Here is a 19,212-nt window from a genome sequence, read left to right on the forward strand (position 1 = left end):
GGTCGACAGGGAGTGGGAGAGGGGAAGGTGGAGGGGGCTATATCAAGCGGCTCCTTCCTTCTTTGGGTTGTTGTCCCTTTTTTCTAACTGTTGCACAATTTTAGGGCTTTTGTAACATTTTTTTGGACAAGCAGGGAAAATATGTTAACAGTGGTTTAAGAAAAAAATGAGATCTCTCTCTCTCTTATATATTATATATATAAAAAAAACATATATACATACAGGAAATCTCTATGGAAATATTTATTAAAGATGACTGCAAAAAATATATTATAATTAAGAGTATACCAAGCTTTGTCATGTAACAAAAAAAATCAGGCCCCGGGGAGGGGTGGCTGCCTGTCCCCTTGTGTCTGTCAGTCCGTACGGTTGCAGCTGAAGCCTTTCTCTTATCTTTTTGTAAGTGCACTCGAACCGTCGAGCAGTGTGACCGTGTTGGATTCAGTGGGAGCTTGATGGGGGTGGGTGGGGAGGGACTGATTTCGTTTCCTTTTCCTTTGTTTTTTTGGAAACTGTGGCTGTGAACAGAATGATCACTGCTCAAATGCTCTATTTGGGGAGGGCGGTGGGGGGGACTGGGCGCGGGGTGGGTGCGGGAGGGAGGGCGAGTGTCAGTTTTATTCTTGGTGTTCAAGTGCAATAAATAGCTACCAACTTCTGAGCATGGAAACGGATGATTCTCCGTCACTGCAGTGACTCAGCCCGTCTGCCACCACCTTGTCTCTCCATCACCACGCTCCTGTCCTCGAAAGCATCGAGGCTGGTTGGGCAGCAGCTGCAGGCAGCAGGTGCTTTCCTCCTGCCTGCAGGATGCTGGTACCCTGGATGCCCCCTGCCCCTGGCCACCAGCATCCCTGGGGCTTCGGGAGAGCTTGATGTCACCCCCAGACCTGGCTCCCCCCAACCCAGCCCTTTTCCCAGGGACAGGGCTTTGGGGGCTGCAGGTGTCTGGGAGACCCCGTGAGCTGCCCGGGCCTGGCTGGGAGGTGGGGGCCGAGCTGTCACCCTCGTCCACTGGGCAGCAAGAAGAGTTTTTGGGGAGCTGGTGCTGCAGGGTGCGGGGCACAGAATCCCCACAGCCGAACCCAGGAGGGGTTTGGGGGGGGGGGGGGGCTCCCAGGGGCGGCTGCTGGGCTTTGCCTGTGCAGGCAGGCTGGTACGTTGGGGGGGGGGGGGGGCGGGCTGGGGGCGGGCTGCGACAGTCCCTGTCCCTGTCCCTGTCCCGCACACCCCAGTCCCAGCCGCTCGCCGGGGGTGCCCCAGCTGGGGTGCGGGAGCGGACACCCCCCCACACCCCCCCTGCCATGCGCCGCGGCCCCAGCAGGTGTCAGCACCAACCCGCTCCTGCCCCAGCCCGGCACAGGGCGAGGGGAGAGACCCGGGCCCCCCGGGACGGGCCCTGGCCCACGGGCGCTCCTCCCCGCCCAGCCCATCGCCGCCCCGGCAGCGCCGGCCCAAGCCTGGGAGAAAGCCCTGGGCTCTGCGGGAGAGCGGCGGGACGCGCTGGGAGGCCATAGCATCAGGAGAGGAGGGGGGTGCCTGTCTCCGGGGCCGTGGGGAGGATGATGGCGTCGGACCCCAGACCACGTTGCGGTGCAGGGTACAGATGCACCAGCGGTCCTGGGAACAGGGCGCGCTGCCACGAGCGAGTCCCACGCCTCCCTGTGCACAGCCACACGTGGCCCAGGGGACATGTCCTCTGGCTGTGCCACTGCCCTGGCACCTTTTGCCCTTGGCTTTCCCTCACCACTGTCAACTTTGCCCACCACCGCATCACTGGCATAGTCTGCTCCGTCCTTCCCATAGCTCTGCAACACAACACTGATTGATGGCAACTGCCAAGGGAGAGCCCAGAGGATTCCGGGATTATGGGGGGGGGGGATTTGGGGAATGTGGCAGGACCCTATGTGGGTAGAAAGAAAAAGGTCAGAGACATGCAGAGACCAGACCAGCTTGGTCAGACCGAGGCACCTCCATCTCCGTGCTGTGGGAAGGCATCAGACTCTCCTGCTTGCTCTGGCACATTGTGGCCAGCAGGCACATCATGAAACACCAGAGTCTGTTGCCCGCTCCATCACACCATGCAGACCCCCCATGTGCCCCTCCCAGGGCCAGCCCAGCCTGGGTTCCCTGGCCAGCACCCACAGCGATGGCTGGGCAACATCATGACCTCCCAAGGCCTCCTGCTCGGTAAATAGTGTCAAGGTTAGAGCGAGGGATTCATTGGGGCTATAAATGTTTATGGCAGGCCCTCCCTGCTCCCCAGCCGCCACGGCCTGAACTTTCCATCAGCGACACTTTTATGGCCAGCCTCTAATGATTAACGCAGGGGCTGGCGGCCGAAGGTGCTTTGCAACAGGGTCGTGCTGCCAGAGCCCCACGTGCCCAGAGAAGCTGGGACTGAGGGACCCCCATCACCCCCGCGAGCTGCAGCCACGGTGGGGTATGGCAAGGAGGACACGGAAAGCCATCAGTGGTCCTGCAGGGAAAAGGAAGGGCAGAGCTGGATGGGGAGGGAGCTCAGCATCCCCAGGCATTGGGGAGAAACTGTTGGAGCTGGCCCTACGCTCTCGGAGGGGCGAAGGCAGTAATTAAATCTCCTCCACCATAGGGAAGGACTGTTAAGGAAAACCAGGGTGGCAGGATTCACCCTGAAGGCTCAGCCCATGGAGCTGGACCCAGGGCTGCATGGCCCATGGGGTTAACAGCCCAGTGCACCCGGGCCATGTGCATACTCCAGGCATAAAGCCTAATTTTTTCTGTTTATCCTAGGTTTTTGGCTTTTACCCGACCAGGGCAGAGATTTGCAAGACAAAGCCCAGCGGGCCTGTGCCCCTCATCCCTGGAAACCCCCCTAGATGTGCCTTTCTTACATACTGAGGACCCCCCAAATAACCCACATAGAGGCTGTGTCACACACCGCTTTTTAATGGTGAGCTGATGGTTCATGGGAGAAGGCGCACACGACACCAGGGGACTGGCAGCGTCAGGCCGAACAGCCCCGACCAGGAGCTCACCGGCACCCCCCAGGCCAGCAGTGTCAGCGGGAGATGGGGTCTCTGGAACATAGGCCCCAGGCTGAGCTACCCCAAAATCACACGAAGGCACTGAAACCCAGCCCTTCACCTTTCCCTGGGAAAAGCAGCACCCAGGGCTAGGGACAGCCTTCAGATCCCCCTCCGTGATGGACACGGGTCCTCCTTTGGGACTGGGTCCAGCTGAGACATGTTCCTGATTTCCTGCACACATGGGGAACAGGTCTCCCAGCCTCTTCCCTTCCTTCAGCTGGCCCCCATCCTGCCAGGCACCATGGGGAAGACCTGCCCTGACCCACCAAGGTGCCTGGTGGATCTACAAGCATGAAAAGGCCCAAGCTGATTTGTTTATAAAGCTTTTTTTTTTTCTTTTAATTGTTTTTAACTGCTCATTTACTAGGTCGGATTTCTTTAGCAGGACACTGATTTGTACTGATTTTGCTGGAGTACCCCTGTGTGAGTGGAACACACCAGCACACACCGTCCTCAGGGTATGGAGGACATTCCAATCCTTCCTCACACATGTTTGTGGGTTATTGGAGTTAAATACACACGAGCAGAGAACAGATCAACACAGAGGACCTCCTCCTCCTCCCCACCTCCTGCAGCCTGAACATCCCTGCAGCCCGAGCATCCCTGCGTGGGGAGGCAGGGCTGGGGCCGAGGGTGGGAGCGGGGCAGCCTGGACACTTGCACCAGACACCGTCACACAAATGCATGGACTTGTCACACAGCTTGTCACACTGAACAGAAACACCTCGGGGGCACTGAGACGGGCTGCAGCTCCATCCTGGCAGTGGTGAGGAGACCGGCATGGTCGGCAGCTCCTGACTGCTCCCCAAAAGACCCCCCTGAGCTGTCCTGAAGTACTGCAGTGCAACCTGTGCAAATTGGGGGGGGGGGTGTGGGGGGTGAGCCCCCTCCCAGGCCGCAGGGCACTGGGTCCCCTCACATCATGGACTCCTCCTCCTCCTCCTCTTCTATCTCCCGGTCCACCTCGATGGCTGTGTTCTCATAGCTGGTGATGCCCCCGTATTTCCGCATGTGGACCATCAGCGGCTTGGGGGACTGGCTGCCGGCCAGACTCGCCACGTACATGCCGGTCCGGTTCTCCTCCAGTGATGGGCCCCAGTCCATGGCAGGCCGGCTGGCTTGCTGGACTCGCTGAAAGGAGACAAGCGGAGGGAGCACGGACACCCTGCACCGGCACCCCCTCCGCTCCCCGGACAGTACCCCCACCCTCCTGGGGGACGGTGAGCTCTGCCAGCCCCGAGGGACTGGAAGACCCCCTGATGAGGATGGCATGGAGGCCAAAAGCTTGTCCTGAAGCTTTTTGGGAAGGCAGCTCTGAATAAGTGCCGTGCTATGGGCTGGGGAGGTATTTCGGTCTGTGGGTGCCAGTGGTGAGGGCTTGCTGGGGCTAGGGGCTATTGTAGGGCTGTGGCCCTGTGGTGTGGGGTTAGAGTTACCCAGGCAAGGGGCTAGCCTCAGCCAAGGTGGTTCCTGGCCATGCCACTGCGCCCATGGCTGTGCCAAGCCAGGTTGCAGCCAGTAAGTGCTCTAGCTGGCGAGTTGCTGCCTGGGGAGGGCAGCAAGCTCTGCTGCCTCTGCTTTTAACAGCCTGGGGAGAGCAGCAAAGCCCAGCCAGGGCTGGGACAGCTGTGGGCAGCCAGCAGCTCCATAACCTGCTCCTGGAGGAAGCCTTTCAGCTGAGGGATCCCACCTGTGCTGCCTGGGGCTGCCTGCACAGCCTAGCAGCTGCCCTCCTTGCTCTGTCACTGCTCCTGCAAAATGGGTGCAAAGTCCCCTGTGCCCATGCCCACCCCACTCTAGGGACAATGTATTTCCCCGAAGGGCAAGGCATAGCAGGCTTGTTTTGGAGGGGCAGATGTGCACAGGACTGCCCTTGGAAGCAGCATGCCCCAGGGTCTGCCTGGCATCACAGGAGGGGACACTGCTGGAAATGTCACGTGCCGTCTCTCACACCCCATGGGCAGCAAGGAGGGACAGGAACACACACCTCCAGGAGAGAGGATGCAGAAATTGTGGGAGGATACAGGCTCAGCAGGGGCTCATGGGCACCTCTGCACATTTCTGGGGTGTTCCCCAGCAATGCTGGGGCCCAACACCTCCTACCTCCCACAGCGTCCCTTCTTCTCCAAGGACAGCCACCACCATGCCCATGGGAATCATCAGGCAGGAGAGGACTCCCATGAGGATGCCCAAGACCTCGGCCCAGGCAGGGAAGCGGTAGCTGCCATACTCAGAGGGCTGGTACTTGATGATGTTGTACACCAGCAGAGCCTGTGGAATGGGAAGAAAGCGAGGTCAGCCCAGAGCCCCCTGGAGGTCTCATGCTCAAAAAAGGCCTGGACCTCCCAGCAGAACCAGAATGGTCCCTGCTGCAGAAAATGCCAGCAGAGCAACTTCTCACAAGGGGAGGTCATCCAGGGATGCTGGCACCACTGCAGCTCTCCAGCACCATCCAACACCTCAAGCTGAGCAATTACCATCATTGTTGCCGGGGACAGGACCATCCAGCAGGCTCTGAAGTAGGGCCCTGGTTTGAAGCCCAGCATCATGTGGATATCTCGGCAGAACCTCTTCATGCCTGGAGGAGGGAGAGGGACTCAGAAGCAGTGATCCCTCCCCTAGAGTCAGGTGCCTGTACCAGGTTGCCCTGCACTGACCAAAAGTGGTGGTTTGCATCCTCTACAGCAAAGAAGCATCTCCCATTCTATCTGGGAGATGCAGGAAGGGAAGTCCAGGTGGTGCTGTCTGAGGGACCAGCCTCAGCACCCCAGGTATCTCTGGAGAGGTGAATCCAGTGATGGCCAAGAAGAAACAAGAAGTTGGATCAGAGGTGTTTCATGCTGCAGTGCGAGGCTGCTGGCTCTCCTTCCGCTCCCTCTAAATCCTTTCTTCAGACGGACAGGCCACCCTCCCCTCTGTGCCCCTGTGGGGACAGACCCCCTTACCATAGACACGTGTCACCACAAGGCAGGTAGTGATCACCACCACCATGAGACCAAAGCCAGCGCTGTAGTCATCCAGTAGGACCAGCCAGTACATCCCACCCTGCGGAGGCAAAGCAGAGTGGCTAGCATCCCCGGGACCGGCATCTCAATAAACCCCCACCCATGTCCTCCCACTTTTGGGGACACATGCCCTTTGCAGGCACTAGGAAAGACAGCAGTCAGGCACCCTCAGGAGACATCATTCTCCTTCTGGGGCTGGTGCAGGGACAGGAATAGGCTGTGTCACTCCCCTTGGACCTCACATCTCCAGGGAAGCCCAGGCTCATCGATCGTCTCTCTTCCACTTTATTACCTGATGTGAATACACGTGTCTGCGAGTGTGGCCCCTGACATAATTACTCCCTAAAATGACACCCTAGTTGGTCCCCACAACACACCCAGCCCCACACCCTTACCTCTGTTGTGAGGATGAGCCCCATCAGGAAAAGGGCAATACAGATGACAGCTGAGAAAGAAGCTTTCTTTGGCCGCAGGTAGTAGGGAAATTCGTCTGTCACTGCCGTAACGATGGTCTCCATAAAGGCAAACTGCAGGAAAAGGAGAAGAGGGTCCTCTGAGCCCCTGGGCTGCCTGGGCACCACGGCTGGCTTGGTGGGCTCTGTCCTTACCTGGCTGTCCAGGCCCAAGGTTAACAGCATGAAGAAGAACAGGAAAGACCAGAATGGAGAAAGGGGGAGCATTGTCATGGCCTGGGGGTACACCACAAAAGCCAGGCCAGGACCTAGGGGAGGCAAAGGACAGCAGGGTGAAAAGGGGGTGAGAGCGCTGGACATGGAGGGGGACAGAGGATAGGAGAGCCCAGAAGAGCAGCACCACGGCGGAGAGTTGTCAGGGCTCTTGCAAGATGTGCAGGAGGGGTCCTGCAGCAGAGGTGCAGGAGAACCAGCCTGCTCCTCGCTCAGACTTTCATTAGACATCACTTGGTGTTGCTCAATGTTTGCACAGCAGGAACTGGTCTCCCACCTCCCCTCTCCCTGGCCAGCTGAGCGTACACCTTCCTCCCTCACACTGACACCCTCAGATGCCTTCCATCTGGAAGGGCTGCTCCTCAGGGCACCCAGGAAGAGAGTGAAGGAGAAAGGGTCTTCGTTTGGCCTCACCTGCTTTTGCCACTTGGTTAACAGGGACCCCAAGCTCCTGGGACATGTATCCCAAAACGGAGAAGATGGCAAACCCTGCCAGGATGCTGGTGATAGCATTGCCCAAGGTCACTATGAAGGTGTCCCTATAGAGGAGAAAGAAGATGGTCTGAACATGTCCGCTTCTTAGCGCCCGCAGCAGTGCATAGTGGCTTTGCCAGCCCTGGATGCCACAGCAAGGTGACCCAGTGTGATTTTCCTCCAGGGCCTCTCTTGGTATTTACTTTCCAGATGCAAAAGGAGTATATATCTAGTGACATGGATTATTTTGGGGTTCCTCCCAATCTTGCTTTTCCCTGTGGAGGGGATCAGCCCAAACATGCAACACCCAGACTCCCCTCTCTGCTGGCCACCTGCAACAGATGCTGGGGACAGGACAAACATGCATAACTCTAGCCTCAAATATCCTCAGCCTTCAGCATCTACAGCCCAAAACTTTTGAGTCAGTCGTGGTGCCTTGATATTTAGAAGAATTTTCTTCCACAGATCCCTCTGTCTGTAAGGTGCTCAGGCAAGGAGCAGTGCTGGGTGACTGTGTGCTGCACTGCGTGCTTCTCCTAGCTTTGAACCCACCAGCTGAGGTTTTCATGGCTTCCCTCAACCCATGATTTTTACGAGACAGCAACTGGCTCTCACCTGTAGATATTTTGATGGAATGTGTTGTACGAGGCAAAGGTGAGGAGGCCTCCAAAGCCTACACCAAGGGAGTAGAAAATCTGCAGGGCTGCCTCAATCCACACCTGGGGGAAGGAAACAGGTCTGAGAAGAGCAGGGGTTTGGAAACCTCCTCCTAAGGAAGAGGGAGTTAGAAATATGCTTCCCCAGAGCCCCTGGCACATCTTCCCCAGCCCTCCAGGCACGCAAAGCCCACAAGGTCATTGCCTTTCTTACTAACATGCTCGCTGCTTGTAGTGGGTCAGCTGGATAGTGGAAGAGCTAACGAGAGTGTTTTAGAGCCAGCCCAGCGGGGCACTAAACGCCACTGTAAAACTGGGTGGTCTCTGCTACCAACACTGCTGACCCAAGGAAACTCCCCGCTCTGCACACTGAGATTGCTTGAGAAAAACTGAACAGCCAACTCCACCATGGGCACCCATCACCACCCCCCAGGCCATCACAGGGGCTGGGATAATCCTGCCCACAGTCCTAGTACCCAGGAGAGGTGGTGAGCCTGTCCCCTGCATGGAGAGCCAGAAATTCAGGCACGGGGCTGGGAAGCGGTGGGAAGAGCGGTATAGACAACGAGTGGAGCAAAAACATATCGCTCAAAGGCAAATACTTTTGGTCTAGGAGCAACCAAGAGAGAGGACTTTGGGTCAAGAGGTGGCCAGAAAAGGCACCCAAGTAAGGGAACCGCCTCTATTGCATGCTGGAGGTGGCAGGAGAAGGTTCAGTTTTGTGTCTTGAACAAATTGCACTAACTCCTGCTCACCTTGGAAGACAGCAAGTGATCAAACTGGGGCGTGAGGTAAAAGCGAATCCCCTTCCAGGCCCCCTCCAGGGTCACGCCACGAATGAGCAGCATCACCAGGATGAGGTATGGGAAGGTGGCAGTGAAGTACACAACCTACGGGAGAGCAGAGCCAGCTGGGAGAGCTGGGAGCAAAAGCACACACACTTGTTTCACCCACAGCCCTGTCCCCGGTATGGGACACTGCATCACCCTGCAGAGCTGAGATCCTTGGGATGCAGCAGAGCCAGACGTGTCAGCCCTGCCGGTGTCTGGGTGTGCAAGCCATCCCTGAAATGGTCTGTGTCCAGTCTGGGTCTCACTTTCCCAGATGTGCAGAGAATCGCAGGCACTGGTGAGCATCACTGTGGATTCCCCCAAAAGAGACTTGTCCAGCCCTTACCTTGCCAGAGGATTTGACTCCCTTTAGGATGCACAGATAGACGATAGTCCAAGAAAGGAGCAGGCACAGACACAGGTTCCAGCGGATCCTCCCAGGATCCCCGATCCCAGAGCTCCCTTGGATGTGCAGGACGTACCGGCTAGGGCGAAAGGAGAACCGCTAGCGAGCAGCCACGGGCACCCCCCGCCTTCTTCCAGGGGCCCTCTCTGAACCTAGCAATGCCTCTGCTGCAAAAAATAACCTTGTCAAAAATCCCAGCAATGAGAGAGCAACAAGGTGCTGGCAGCTATTTGCCAGGGAGAGGGGAGCAGTTGGTGTGACTCCTCCACCATGCATTACAGACCCAAGAGGGGATGCCTGACGGCTTGAGAGCAAATTATCAGCTGGTCCAGGCATGGGATGCCTTTCAGTCTAACATATCTCCAGGCCAGAAAAGCAGTGCTAGATCATGGACACCTCCCACATCCCAGGGACGTGATCCCAATGGCTAAACTGAGATATCACCCACAGGTGACCACAAGAGACCATCACTGCACCCACAACGCCAACCGTGAGTGCCCACCATGCCATGAGACATGCAGCACAGACCCTTCACCCGTCATTCCATCCCCATGCTCTCCCCAGCTGGATGCCAACCACGTCCCCATGGCTGGGTTGGGCTGACCTCTTTACCTCCAGTACTCCTCGCTGGGGCTGACGGTGTTGGTGATGTTGACGGGGAAGGTGGTGTTCCCCGCCTTGATGACGTGGTGGTCCAGGCACAGGTCAGTGTTCCACCAGTTGCCGCAGTGCTGCCAGGGCAAGTCGCTTGTGAGGGATGCAAAGAGGTAGAAGAGAACATAAGCAATGATCATATTGTAGTAAATGGCCACCAGGGAGACGATGAGGATCGTGCCCATGCCAATGCCTGGAGAAAGGAGAGGGTAAAGAAGGAGTGAGCCATTTCTCTGGAGCAGAGCACATCCAAAACCACGGTCAGACACTGGATCTCAGCAGCCAAATGTTTACCCAGTCAGAGGTTCACCTGGTGGGGGGAGCCTCTTATTGCCATTATATCCTCTGGACATGCCTTCTCTCAATTGATGAGCTATTGCATCATACAGAGGATTTTACCCCAACTTGATATTGAGAGTAAAAGTATTTGATTTGATCTTTTTTTGAACACTTTATTCTTACCTTTGTCTTTAACAGTCATTACTTAGCTTTGATGCTGTATTTTGTACGCTAGCTGACTTAATTTTCATACAATTTCTGGAGCTGGTCATGACATCCAGAGCCTCAAAGACTGATAGATCTCACACATATCTTGCAGCTACTAAACCAGTTAACCCAGAAGTCCGGCCTGCTCCACCTTCCCCCAGGATTTACCCTTTGACTCTAACAAGAGCTTTGACGATCATGGGATGATGCTGCTGGTCCATGTCCTCATCAAGTAGCTCATCCAGAGGCCCCGCAGAGGCTCTGGACTTCATTCACGCACCTTTAAAGAGAGGGCTTATCTTCCAGACAGCGAGCGGCCCCAGGCTGGAGAACTGGCCAAGTGACAGCTCCATGAAGAAGATGGGGATCCCACAGATGGCCAGCATGATGAAGTAAGGAACCAGGAAAGCTCCTGCAAGAAGTAAGAAAAAAAAAACAACCAAAACCTAAAAATAACACAGAGCAAACACCTAAAGCCCATCTATGACAGGGAATAAAGTTTACTCAACATCTGTGGCCCTGAGGGATCTACACCAAAATCTGGAAGACAGCAAGGGGCAGAGGCTCACCATTAGTGCAGGAGAAAGGGGCTGTGATTCACCCAGTGCCGTGCTTCCTCCCCACTCCCGACTCTCTTTTTTCCTTGAATCTTTCACAAACACTGTGAAATTTTCCAGGTATTATTGCATGTGACAAGAAATTACTCCGGAAGCAGTTGAACAAGTTGGGCACTCTGCACCATCACACTGGGCTCTTGCATTGCAAAAGGCTCGCTCCCCTCCTTCGATACCTGGGAAGCATTTGCTGACCCCGCTGAGTCCTGGAGGACACCAGGCCAAGAAGCTATTGGAAACCAAGGGGGATGCTCAGGTGGTATTCAGTCCAGCATGGAGCTGGGGATGTCTCCAAGGCGATGAGTGCAGACATGGGCTGGTCAGTCCCTTCCACACATGGGTACAGGTGGTTAATGCCCCACAGCAAGCATGGGGGGCAGGAGGAGGCTTCACCCCACAACAACGAATGCTACTTCCCCGAGAAGGGTAAGAGGCATCTCTTCAGAGACACGTCCCATCAGCCCAGCTCAGGAAGGGGCAGATGTGGCCACTCTAAAGGATGCCCAAGTACCTCCTCCATTGGTGTAAGCCCTGTAGGGGAACCTCCAGACGTTTCCGAGGCCCACGCAGTATCCAATGCAGGAGAGAAGGAAATCCAGCCGCCCCGTCCAGTTTCCTCTGTCTTCCGGGCACTCGGACCCCAGGTCCCCGTCCTGGCTGCTGGGGCTCACCAGGAGCTCTGGCGTCACCGGCTGAGCGAGGGAACAGGGAATGGGAGAGGGCAGCCAGGGGTCAAGAAAAGAATAAAAACAGGGTCATGAAGAGTGGGCGAAAGGGAAGGAGCGCTAAGAGCTGGGGTGTGAAGTTGTGACCCCGAGTTGCAGCACTGACACTTGTCCCTTGGGGACACCCTGTCCCAGCAGCTCTCTGTGCACCACCCTAGTCAATATCCTGCTCTGCTGCTGAGCAAGGAAAGGGGATGAATGTGATCCCACACAGCCAGAGCTCCCCTGGGAAAGACAGGATGGCTCCAGTCTACCCTGGGAGGCCAGGACCCATCTTGCAACCCCAGTTTCCCAAGAAATCCTTTCAAGGGGTCATGACGAACTTTCCTGATTTTCTGCACAACATGAGTGTGAGGACAGCAGGGGAAGAACCACCACCGGTGTGCCAGGGAGCGCGACACCCCAGCCCCACGTGCCCCTGCTGTTCCAGGCACTCTGCTGCCATTAAACGCTCCACGCATTTTTCACGCTTTCCCAACTGCCAAAAGCCTACACTGTGGGGATTTAGTGACGTGCTCCCAGTTGTCCCTGCTGAGTGACCTCCTTCCAGCTTTCCTAATCTGCCCTGGATCAGTGAGGCACAGGCAGCAGATTAATCCATTCCCTTCCTCCCTGGCTGCCTCAGCTCTGCAAGAGGGAGGTGCAAGTCCTGCAATACATTTAGGTTGGGGTAATGCACCAAGAGGGCTCCTTGGTGTTTGTGTGTGTACATCAGGTCTGTAATGAGATGTTTGGTCTATCTGACACTTCCCCAGCCTCCTGAGTGTGGGAGAGCATCCCTGCCAGCTCCCATCCCACCAGCAGGCACCAAAGGCAAAAGGCTCAGCCAGCAGCTGCCAGGTGAGATCCCATCACATGTATCCCCTTGGTAAGACAGGGCAGCAAAAAAGGGTGGGATGAGCATCCTGGCCCTGTGCCCTGTGTTGCTGTGCCCCTGCCTGGGGGTATATCAGCTTTGGCTGGTATTGAGGCAGAGAGACAGAAGGATGCTGGGGTCCCTGCTGACAGGGCACCAGAACCAGGGCAGAAGTAGCTCATTTGGGAGTCTCCCATTCTCCCTGGACTCCCAAAAGATAAAAGCATCCATCTCCATGTCCCTGAGTTGATGCAATCATAGGGAATGAGCCCATGGGATGTGGTTGAGGGAGAGGGGCCTAGATTTGGAGGGATCACCAGTGTGCATGTGAGCTGAGAGCCCACAGCAGACCTCTGTCCCCCGGGAGATCAGAGCTGGCTGGTGAGCAGAGCCCAGTGCTGCCCTGTCACAGCCCCCAGGGAAGGTGGCAAGACACCTCCTCTCCTCCTCTCTTCCTCCTCCTCTTCCTCTCTGGCCAGACGTCAGGATGCTCCTGCTGCCGGTTCCCATGGAGACAAGGAGCCGTGTTGCCGATAGCCACATGCTCCCACCGTTCACAGGGTGCACCCCGCTCCTCAGCCACCAGCACCACATGCGTGCCGCTCGCAGCCCGAAGGCACCAAAAGCGGAGGCACACCTGTCCCCACCTGGCATGCAAACCCCTTGAGGGACAGGATGAGCCAGGGCAAACTCTTCCCGAAGGCAACCTGGAACGCACAGCCCGAGCAGCAAAGGCATTCCACTAAAACCCACCATTAAAAGCCAATCCCCGCTGGATGCCACCCTCACAAGGCAAGGGCCAGAAGAAAAAAGCCTCAGAAATACAGGCTGAAAAATCAAAATGTGACCCAAATATAGTACTTTTGCTATAAAACCATTGCTACCTGACAGCCCTCCTGCAGCTGTTTAACACAGCTCTCCAGCTTAGCAAATTCTCCAAGCCATGGCCATGCCTGCTAATTAACCCAGCACACACAGCAGGTATGATCTGCAGCAACCTGTGTTTGTGGGTGGTGGTCAGATTGCTCCACAACATCACTTACAGTAGTTTCAGCTGCTAAAACGTGCATTCACAAAGGTCTCTGCTGGGTGGGGACAGGTCTTCTCCAAAAAAATGTTTCCCAGTCCACCACATTGCCTGGGGACCTCTCACTTTCCGGGTTTACATCACAGAAAACCAGAAAGCAGGGATGTTGGGAGGTCATTAAATCCTCTCACCTAATTCCAGCACCTTTGCTTCAATCCTAAACAGCTGCAAGAGGGCACCAGTGGAGCTGCATGACCTGATGAAATGCAGGTGCCCATCCATCAGATGTAGCATGGAAATCAACACAGAAACAGGAAAAACAAAGGGTACGGCAGGAACTTTTCCAAACTGTTTGTGGCCCGATCCCCATCTCAGTCGCCCTTTTCAGAGGCCATGGGATGTAGCTTGTCACCCCTGTCTTGGTGATGACTGCCCCCCTTATGAATATCTTTAGCTGGAGCTCTGTGGTTTAAACTTGAGACCCCAGGGCAGAAATCAGAGACTGCTCAAGGGTCAGATAAACCCCAAGGACAGTGACATTGCGGTGTCTGTCGGGCAGGCTGGGGAGGCAGGAGCCAGGGATGCTGCTGGGAAACTCACATGGAGGCTGTTCCATGGTTGGGAGGTCCAAAAATGCCCCAAATCATAGCCTTTCCATAGAAACCACAGAAAACCTGGCCTATTTGCCTGACTTAAAATGAATTGTAAAATGTAGTATTTAAGGATTCCAGCCCATCTTTGTCCCAGGTAGCAGAGAGATGCACACCTCTCTGCTTCAGACTGCTGGAAATCTCACATGCCAGCTTGATTCCAGCCCTTTTTTTAGGATTAATGCTCCCTTTCAGCCTTTGTCATAACAGGAATTTTCTTTTTCAGCAGCAGCTGAAGTGCTCGAGTTCTACAATATTGCTTTAGTGCTTTCCACCGTCAACTGCCATCTTTTGAACCGGGCTCCTGTCTTACGGTTATAAACAGACGGGGACTAACAGCTCCCTTGGCAACAACATCCTCTTTGAACACGGCATCACTTTCCATTATTCACCAGAAGATGCTCCCAAAGAAGTCAGCAAAGCAAAGGTCACTGAGAAGAAAAAGCACTTTAGTCTCTGCCAAGATAAGAGCTGGCTTCCATAAGGAAATTGCCCAATGCTAATTATTTTCTGTAAACCAATTTCTTAAACCAGTGCAAAACTCAGCTGTATCTGGGAAAAAACAGCCAGATTAAAGTTACTTTTTCATCATATTTTGTCTCCATTCAGACTGGCATTGTGGGGTTATTTTGTTAGTGTTTTGTGCGTGGACCACAGCCTTTGATTGGGAGAAATGCCACCCGACGCCAGATTTTTCCCCTGCAGATCCGCGCTGTGAGCGAGCACAGTGCGTCTGTAAAGTGTGAGTCACTTCAGATTAGTTTGAATTGCTCGTTAATCTCTGTGAGGGAAAAAGAAACCAGCATAAAAATTAATTCAAATGTAACATCACTTAGGAAGTGAAGAAATAAAGCATCTCTATGGTGTGGAAGAGCCCCTTTTTCCCGCAGCCCAGGATCACGGCACATGTCAGGAGAGGGAGCAAGCAATGCTGGAGCCAGCACGGGGGGGTTCGAGGGCTGGAGGTTGCTGAGTCTGAAGCAAACTCATTACAGTGATGTCCAGAGCACAGGGAGTATGCACAGCTGTGAATGCTTACGGCCTTTCATCCAAAAACCCTGGGGAAGGAGCGGGGAAGGTTTGAGGCAGTTCGTGGCAGGCAGAGGAGGGCAGTGGTGCAGGCAGGAGGATGCTGCTCGGCAGCCTGGGGTATGGGGAAGGGCAGCCCAAATCCTGGCTCCCACCACTGTCCTCTGTGGGCTTTAGCCTGTTTCTACCAAATAACCCCCCAAAGCAAATAAACAAATAAAAAACATCCACTCAGCTCTTCTGGAAATACCATTATGCAAAAGCCAACCTGAAATCCTTAGAGCCTGAGAAAGATCTCCTCTACTACAGAGGAATTTCCGTATGTCTAAAACATGTCTGATGAGAAGGCTTAAAACTCCTGGCTCACTGATGGGAAGCAGATCATAACGAGAGGGAGAGGAGGCTGTCAGGGTCCCGGGGCAGGCACTGCAGCCTGGGCTGTGCAAAGTCCTCCATTGGCCACCACCGACTCCAGCCAAGCCCGATGCCGGCATCGGACACGGTGTTCCCAAGGTGCTGGGTGACTGCGAGCACCAGGTTCTCCATCTGGAGCTCAGCAAGAGTTTTTTTGAGTAATGAAGGACAGCAGGGCCCTAGGCAGCACCAGGAATGGGGAAAATAACTCCAGAGACATCTGCTTTTCATTCCAGCTGATCGCTGTGGGACTAAATGAATTCCTGAAAAAATGTTAAACAGGATCACCAGCAGCAGAGAAATTCTTTCAAGTATCTCAGAAAGCTTTTGGAAGGGACAAAGACAACTTTTAATGGATTGTGCAGTCACAAAGTCATCTGAAAAAGCAATTTGTAGGAAAGAGGAGGGGAGGGAAGAGCCAGATGATGTCTCCAAACAACAGTGGAGGAAGGTCCTGAGGCTGCTGGGGCCATCAGATAGCTGCTGGCTTTCACCAGGCTACTGCTGGCTTTTTTACGTCATGTCCCAATATCCTAGGAATTTCCTGGCAGGGATGAAACTCTCCAGGGGTTTCATTCATCTGAAGGCTGGCACAGGTTGGAGTCACCCAACCCTGTGGTTAGCGGGCAGGGTTTTGCAGAGCGCAGAGCCCAAGGGGCTCACAGAGCTGGGTCGCTGCCTGGCGTGCTCTGGGAAGGGCTGACCCACCAGCAGCGTGTCCCCACGAGGGAGCCGTGGCTGCCAGCCTCTGCCACTCCACACCACTGTGCCCCCGTGCAGGATGGCATGAGAAGGGACTTGGTCCCCAACACAGCGGGGACAGGGACCCAGAGAGCCTGGTAAGAGCAAAGTGGCAGTGGAGGGGAGCTTAGGACAGGAAAGCCTGAAAGCTGGGTTTAAAAAGGATTTCCAGCAGGACATAAAAAGGGTTTCTAGCTCTGCCAGCTGCCAAAGGACACCAGGGGAGTTCAGGGTCCAGCACTACCCACGCCGCTTTAAATCCTACAGAGGAGGAGGCAATCCCAGCTGCAGGTGGAAAGCCACTGCCCAGCTCCCTGTGCTCATCCCGGCCCGGGGGGGAACCCCTCACCACCCACCCCCCCAGAGACCCCCCAAGACCAGGCAGTCCCCGGGGCTGGCGGGAGCAACATCCCTGGGGAGCCACGCCATGGGGAGCCAGCTCTGCCCCGGGTGCCCACCCACAGCCACCCAGCCAGACACAACATGAATCATCGCCGGCAGCACCTGCTCGCAGGGAAGGGATGGGAGAGAGCATCCAGCCAGCCGGAGCGGGCAGCAGGCAGCTCTGCCCGCAGTGCAAGGCCTCTCTGGTCTGCTAATTGCAGCGAGGCAGGAGCAGTCATTACAAAATGCCCCCCATCCCTCCCCCCACGATCCCACTTCAGCCCCACGCACGCACACTATCCCCATTTGCAATCCCTGCCAGGGAAAAGTCTGCTGCCTGCAGACGGAGGCTCCCCAGGCAGGGGATTGCGGGGTGATGGGCATGCCTTGCCCTTGCTCCCCGGCTCCCAGCCCCGGGGGGGGCACCCCCGCTTCCCGGCTCTCACCTCCCGGAGATGCTGCTGCCGAATCTTCTTCATCCCAGAATCCTGTTGCTATGCGCTCCTCGCTCTGACACTTTTTCCTCTCGCTTTCTCTGGCAATAGGGAGGGAGAAGGGGCGAAGCGATCACAGGCGAGGGGGGGTGCCACTTTCCTGCCGGCTGGGCTGGCAGGGCAGAGGGGGGCAGGGGGGGACAGGGGGAGCGGGGCTGGAGGAAAGGTTTGCCTGGAGTTGAGGATGGCTGCGTGCTGAGCGGGGAGGGAGGAGGGGACGGCTCTGGGCAGGCTGGAGAAGGGCTGTCTGTCAAACGCACCCCTGCCAGGGAGGGGGATCCAGGACCTCAGCCCCCCGCCGGGGCAGTGAGGAGGAACGGCTGCTGCCTTACTCATGCCACGAATGCGTCAGGTCTCCCTAGGGATGGAGCTGACTTTGCAGGCACCCTGCCACTGGGCACCCCGGGGGTCCCACGTGCCCCAAGCAGCAGTGGCAGCAGTGCAAGTGTAGATGCCAGAAGCTCTTTCTGTCCGGCTCTGAGCTGATTTTCCTATGGCAGGACATGGCTGGAGCCTGAGCAGGTCAGAAGTGACTTCTCCCGGTGTTGTCTGAGCCCAGTCCCCAGCCCAGGGGAGGGGGGATGCTCAGCAGCCATCGGTCCCCTTGGGTAGGACCAGTGTATCCTACTGTAACTGGGAGCAAGACCAATCCTCAGGCAGACCCCAGGGTGAGCAGCTGAGTCCAGCATATCATGGGCAAAATGCTGGAGCACAGGTCACATCTCCAGGGTTCGGATGTCCCTGTTGAGTCAGCAGTGGGATCCTACAGCCCGAAAGCCCAGGGAGATGCAGGCATTTCCTCGTCATGCTCAGTCAAAACCCCAGTGAGGTGGCAGAGAGCTGATCCGTGGCTTCTCCCACTTTCATGGTGGGAAACGTCCCCTGCAGGGCTGCAATAGGGGACAACCCCACATGCCCTAGGGCCAGTGTGGTACCAGGAGAGCTGCTGTCTCTCTCAGGACCCACAGTAATACCTCTTTCCCTTGATAATATCTTCTTGTCCTTCACTTTCTCCCTGGACTGTGCCCGGTCCATCAGGGCATGCGTGTCCCTTTTCCCTGCAAATGCTCTATGGTGCTCCAGCCTGCCCCAGACCTGTTCCCAGCTGCTTTGCTCAGGTTTAAGGCTGATCAGGCAGCACTGGGGATGTGGAGGACAATGACAGGGCTGGGACAGAGAGGACTCAGCCTGTCCAATGTAAGAGCAAATCTCCCTAACCTCTAACGGCAGTCCTACAGCCTCCAAGCACTCCTGAAAATTTTTCCCAAAAGGAAACAGATCCTGAGCATAAAGACACATTTCTGCAGAATCCAACATGATGAAGTCGTTCAGTGTTTGCACAGTGGGTCTTTCACAGCTAACATTTACCCGGATTTCCCAGCAGGAAAGGAGGAAGGAGCAAACTATATAACCCAACAAACATCTTTTTTCACACACTCACAGCTTCCTCAAAAAAAAAAAAAAAGTCTTTGGGAATTCACCAATCCAGATTTTACCTGCCTTGGACTTACCCATCACTTCTCCCTCCGCCAGGATGTTGGCAGGGAACACTGAGCCTGGAGCTGGCCAGGCTGGTGGCTGGGGGCCACGTCGGGCACTGTCGCAGCCTCACCCTTCCTGCTCGGGGCAGGGATGCTTTGTTTGCCTTTCGTGCCTGTGTGATCTGAATCACCCCTTTGGCTTTTTCCCTTGGGATCCACCTAAACAGAAGTGTGTCATGGCCACTGCCACAGCACAGGAGGGGAGAGGCTGGTGCCAGCTTATTACAGCTGCCCCAGCCCTGTGTTGCCAGGACTGAGCCCTGCACAAAACACCAAGCCTTTCCTGGGTGGACTTCAAGCCCCCATCTTCTTGTCTTCAGGGCAGTATTTACCAGCAGAGACATCCAGGGCTGACGCTACCCTGAAGTGTCCGTGTTGATACTGCTGTCAGTGGGATGCTCTGTGTCTGGACCTCCCTTTCTCTGGTGGCACCATCAGCTCTCCGTTGCCTGGGACCACCCTGAGTGCTCCA

The 19,212-nt window shown here is 55.7% G+C and overlaps 2 protein-coding genes across 3 annotated transcripts in view; one reads left to right on the top strand and one right to left on the bottom strand.

Annotated features, from left to right (window-relative positions):
- Nucleotides 1–19,212, top strand: part of ARSI (arylsulfatase family member I) — a 99,364-nt gene that overhangs the window by 46,364 nt on the left and 33,788 nt on the right. The gene's annotated exons all lie outside the window — the stretch shown is intronic.
- On the bottom strand, nt 3,379–17,396 carry SLC6A7 (solute carrier family 6 member 7). Of its 2 annotated transcripts, XM_075766176.1 has the most exons (14): nt 17,152–17,396; nt 11,391–11,571; nt 10,546–10,677; nt 9,738–9,972; nt 9,066–9,204; nt 8,645–8,779; nt 7,849–7,952; nt 7,174–7,298; nt 6,682–6,794; nt 6,469–6,600; nt 6,014–6,113; nt 5,546–5,646; nt 5,172–5,339; nt 3,379–4,199 (listed from the first exon to the last, which is right to left on the bottom strand). In XM_075766176.1, exons 1-14 carry the CDS (start codon nt 17,182–17,184, stop codon nt 3,984–3,986), a joined length of 1,914 nt encoding a protein of 637 aa, XP_075622291.1. In that variant the 5' UTR covers nt 17,185–17,396; the 3' UTR covers nt 3,379–3,983. The 2 variants fall into 2 exon arrangements, with proteins under 2 accessions (XP_075622291.1, XP_075622290.1); XM_075766175.1 differs by having other exon boundaries at nt 6,469–6,794; nt 17,152–17,324.

This window comes from Balearica regulorum, chromosome 14, assembly GCF_011004875.1.
Source record: "Balearica regulorum gibbericeps isolate bBalReg1 chromosome 14, bBalReg1.pri, whole genome shotgun sequence".
Taxonomy (NCBI): Eukaryota; Metazoa; Chordata; class Aves; order Gruiformes; family Gruidae; genus Balearica; species Balearica regulorum.

What these genes read in the sequence shown, in the direction of transcription:
- SLC6A7 (XM_075766175.1), bottom strand. Translation starts at nt 17,184, where the DNA reads ATGAAGAAGATTCGGCAGCAGCATCTCCGGGAG. An exon ending in GGCAGCAGCATCTCCGGGAG is followed by an intron (nt 11,572 to 17,151) that starts GTGAGAGCCGGG and finishes TCCCTCGCTCAG; the next exon opens with CCGGTGACGCCAGAGCTCCT. An exon ending in GATAAGCCCTCTCTTTAAAG is followed by an intron (nt 9,973 to 10,545) that starts GTGCGTGAATGA and finishes TCCTTTCTCCAG; the next exon opens with GCATTGGCATGGGCACGATC.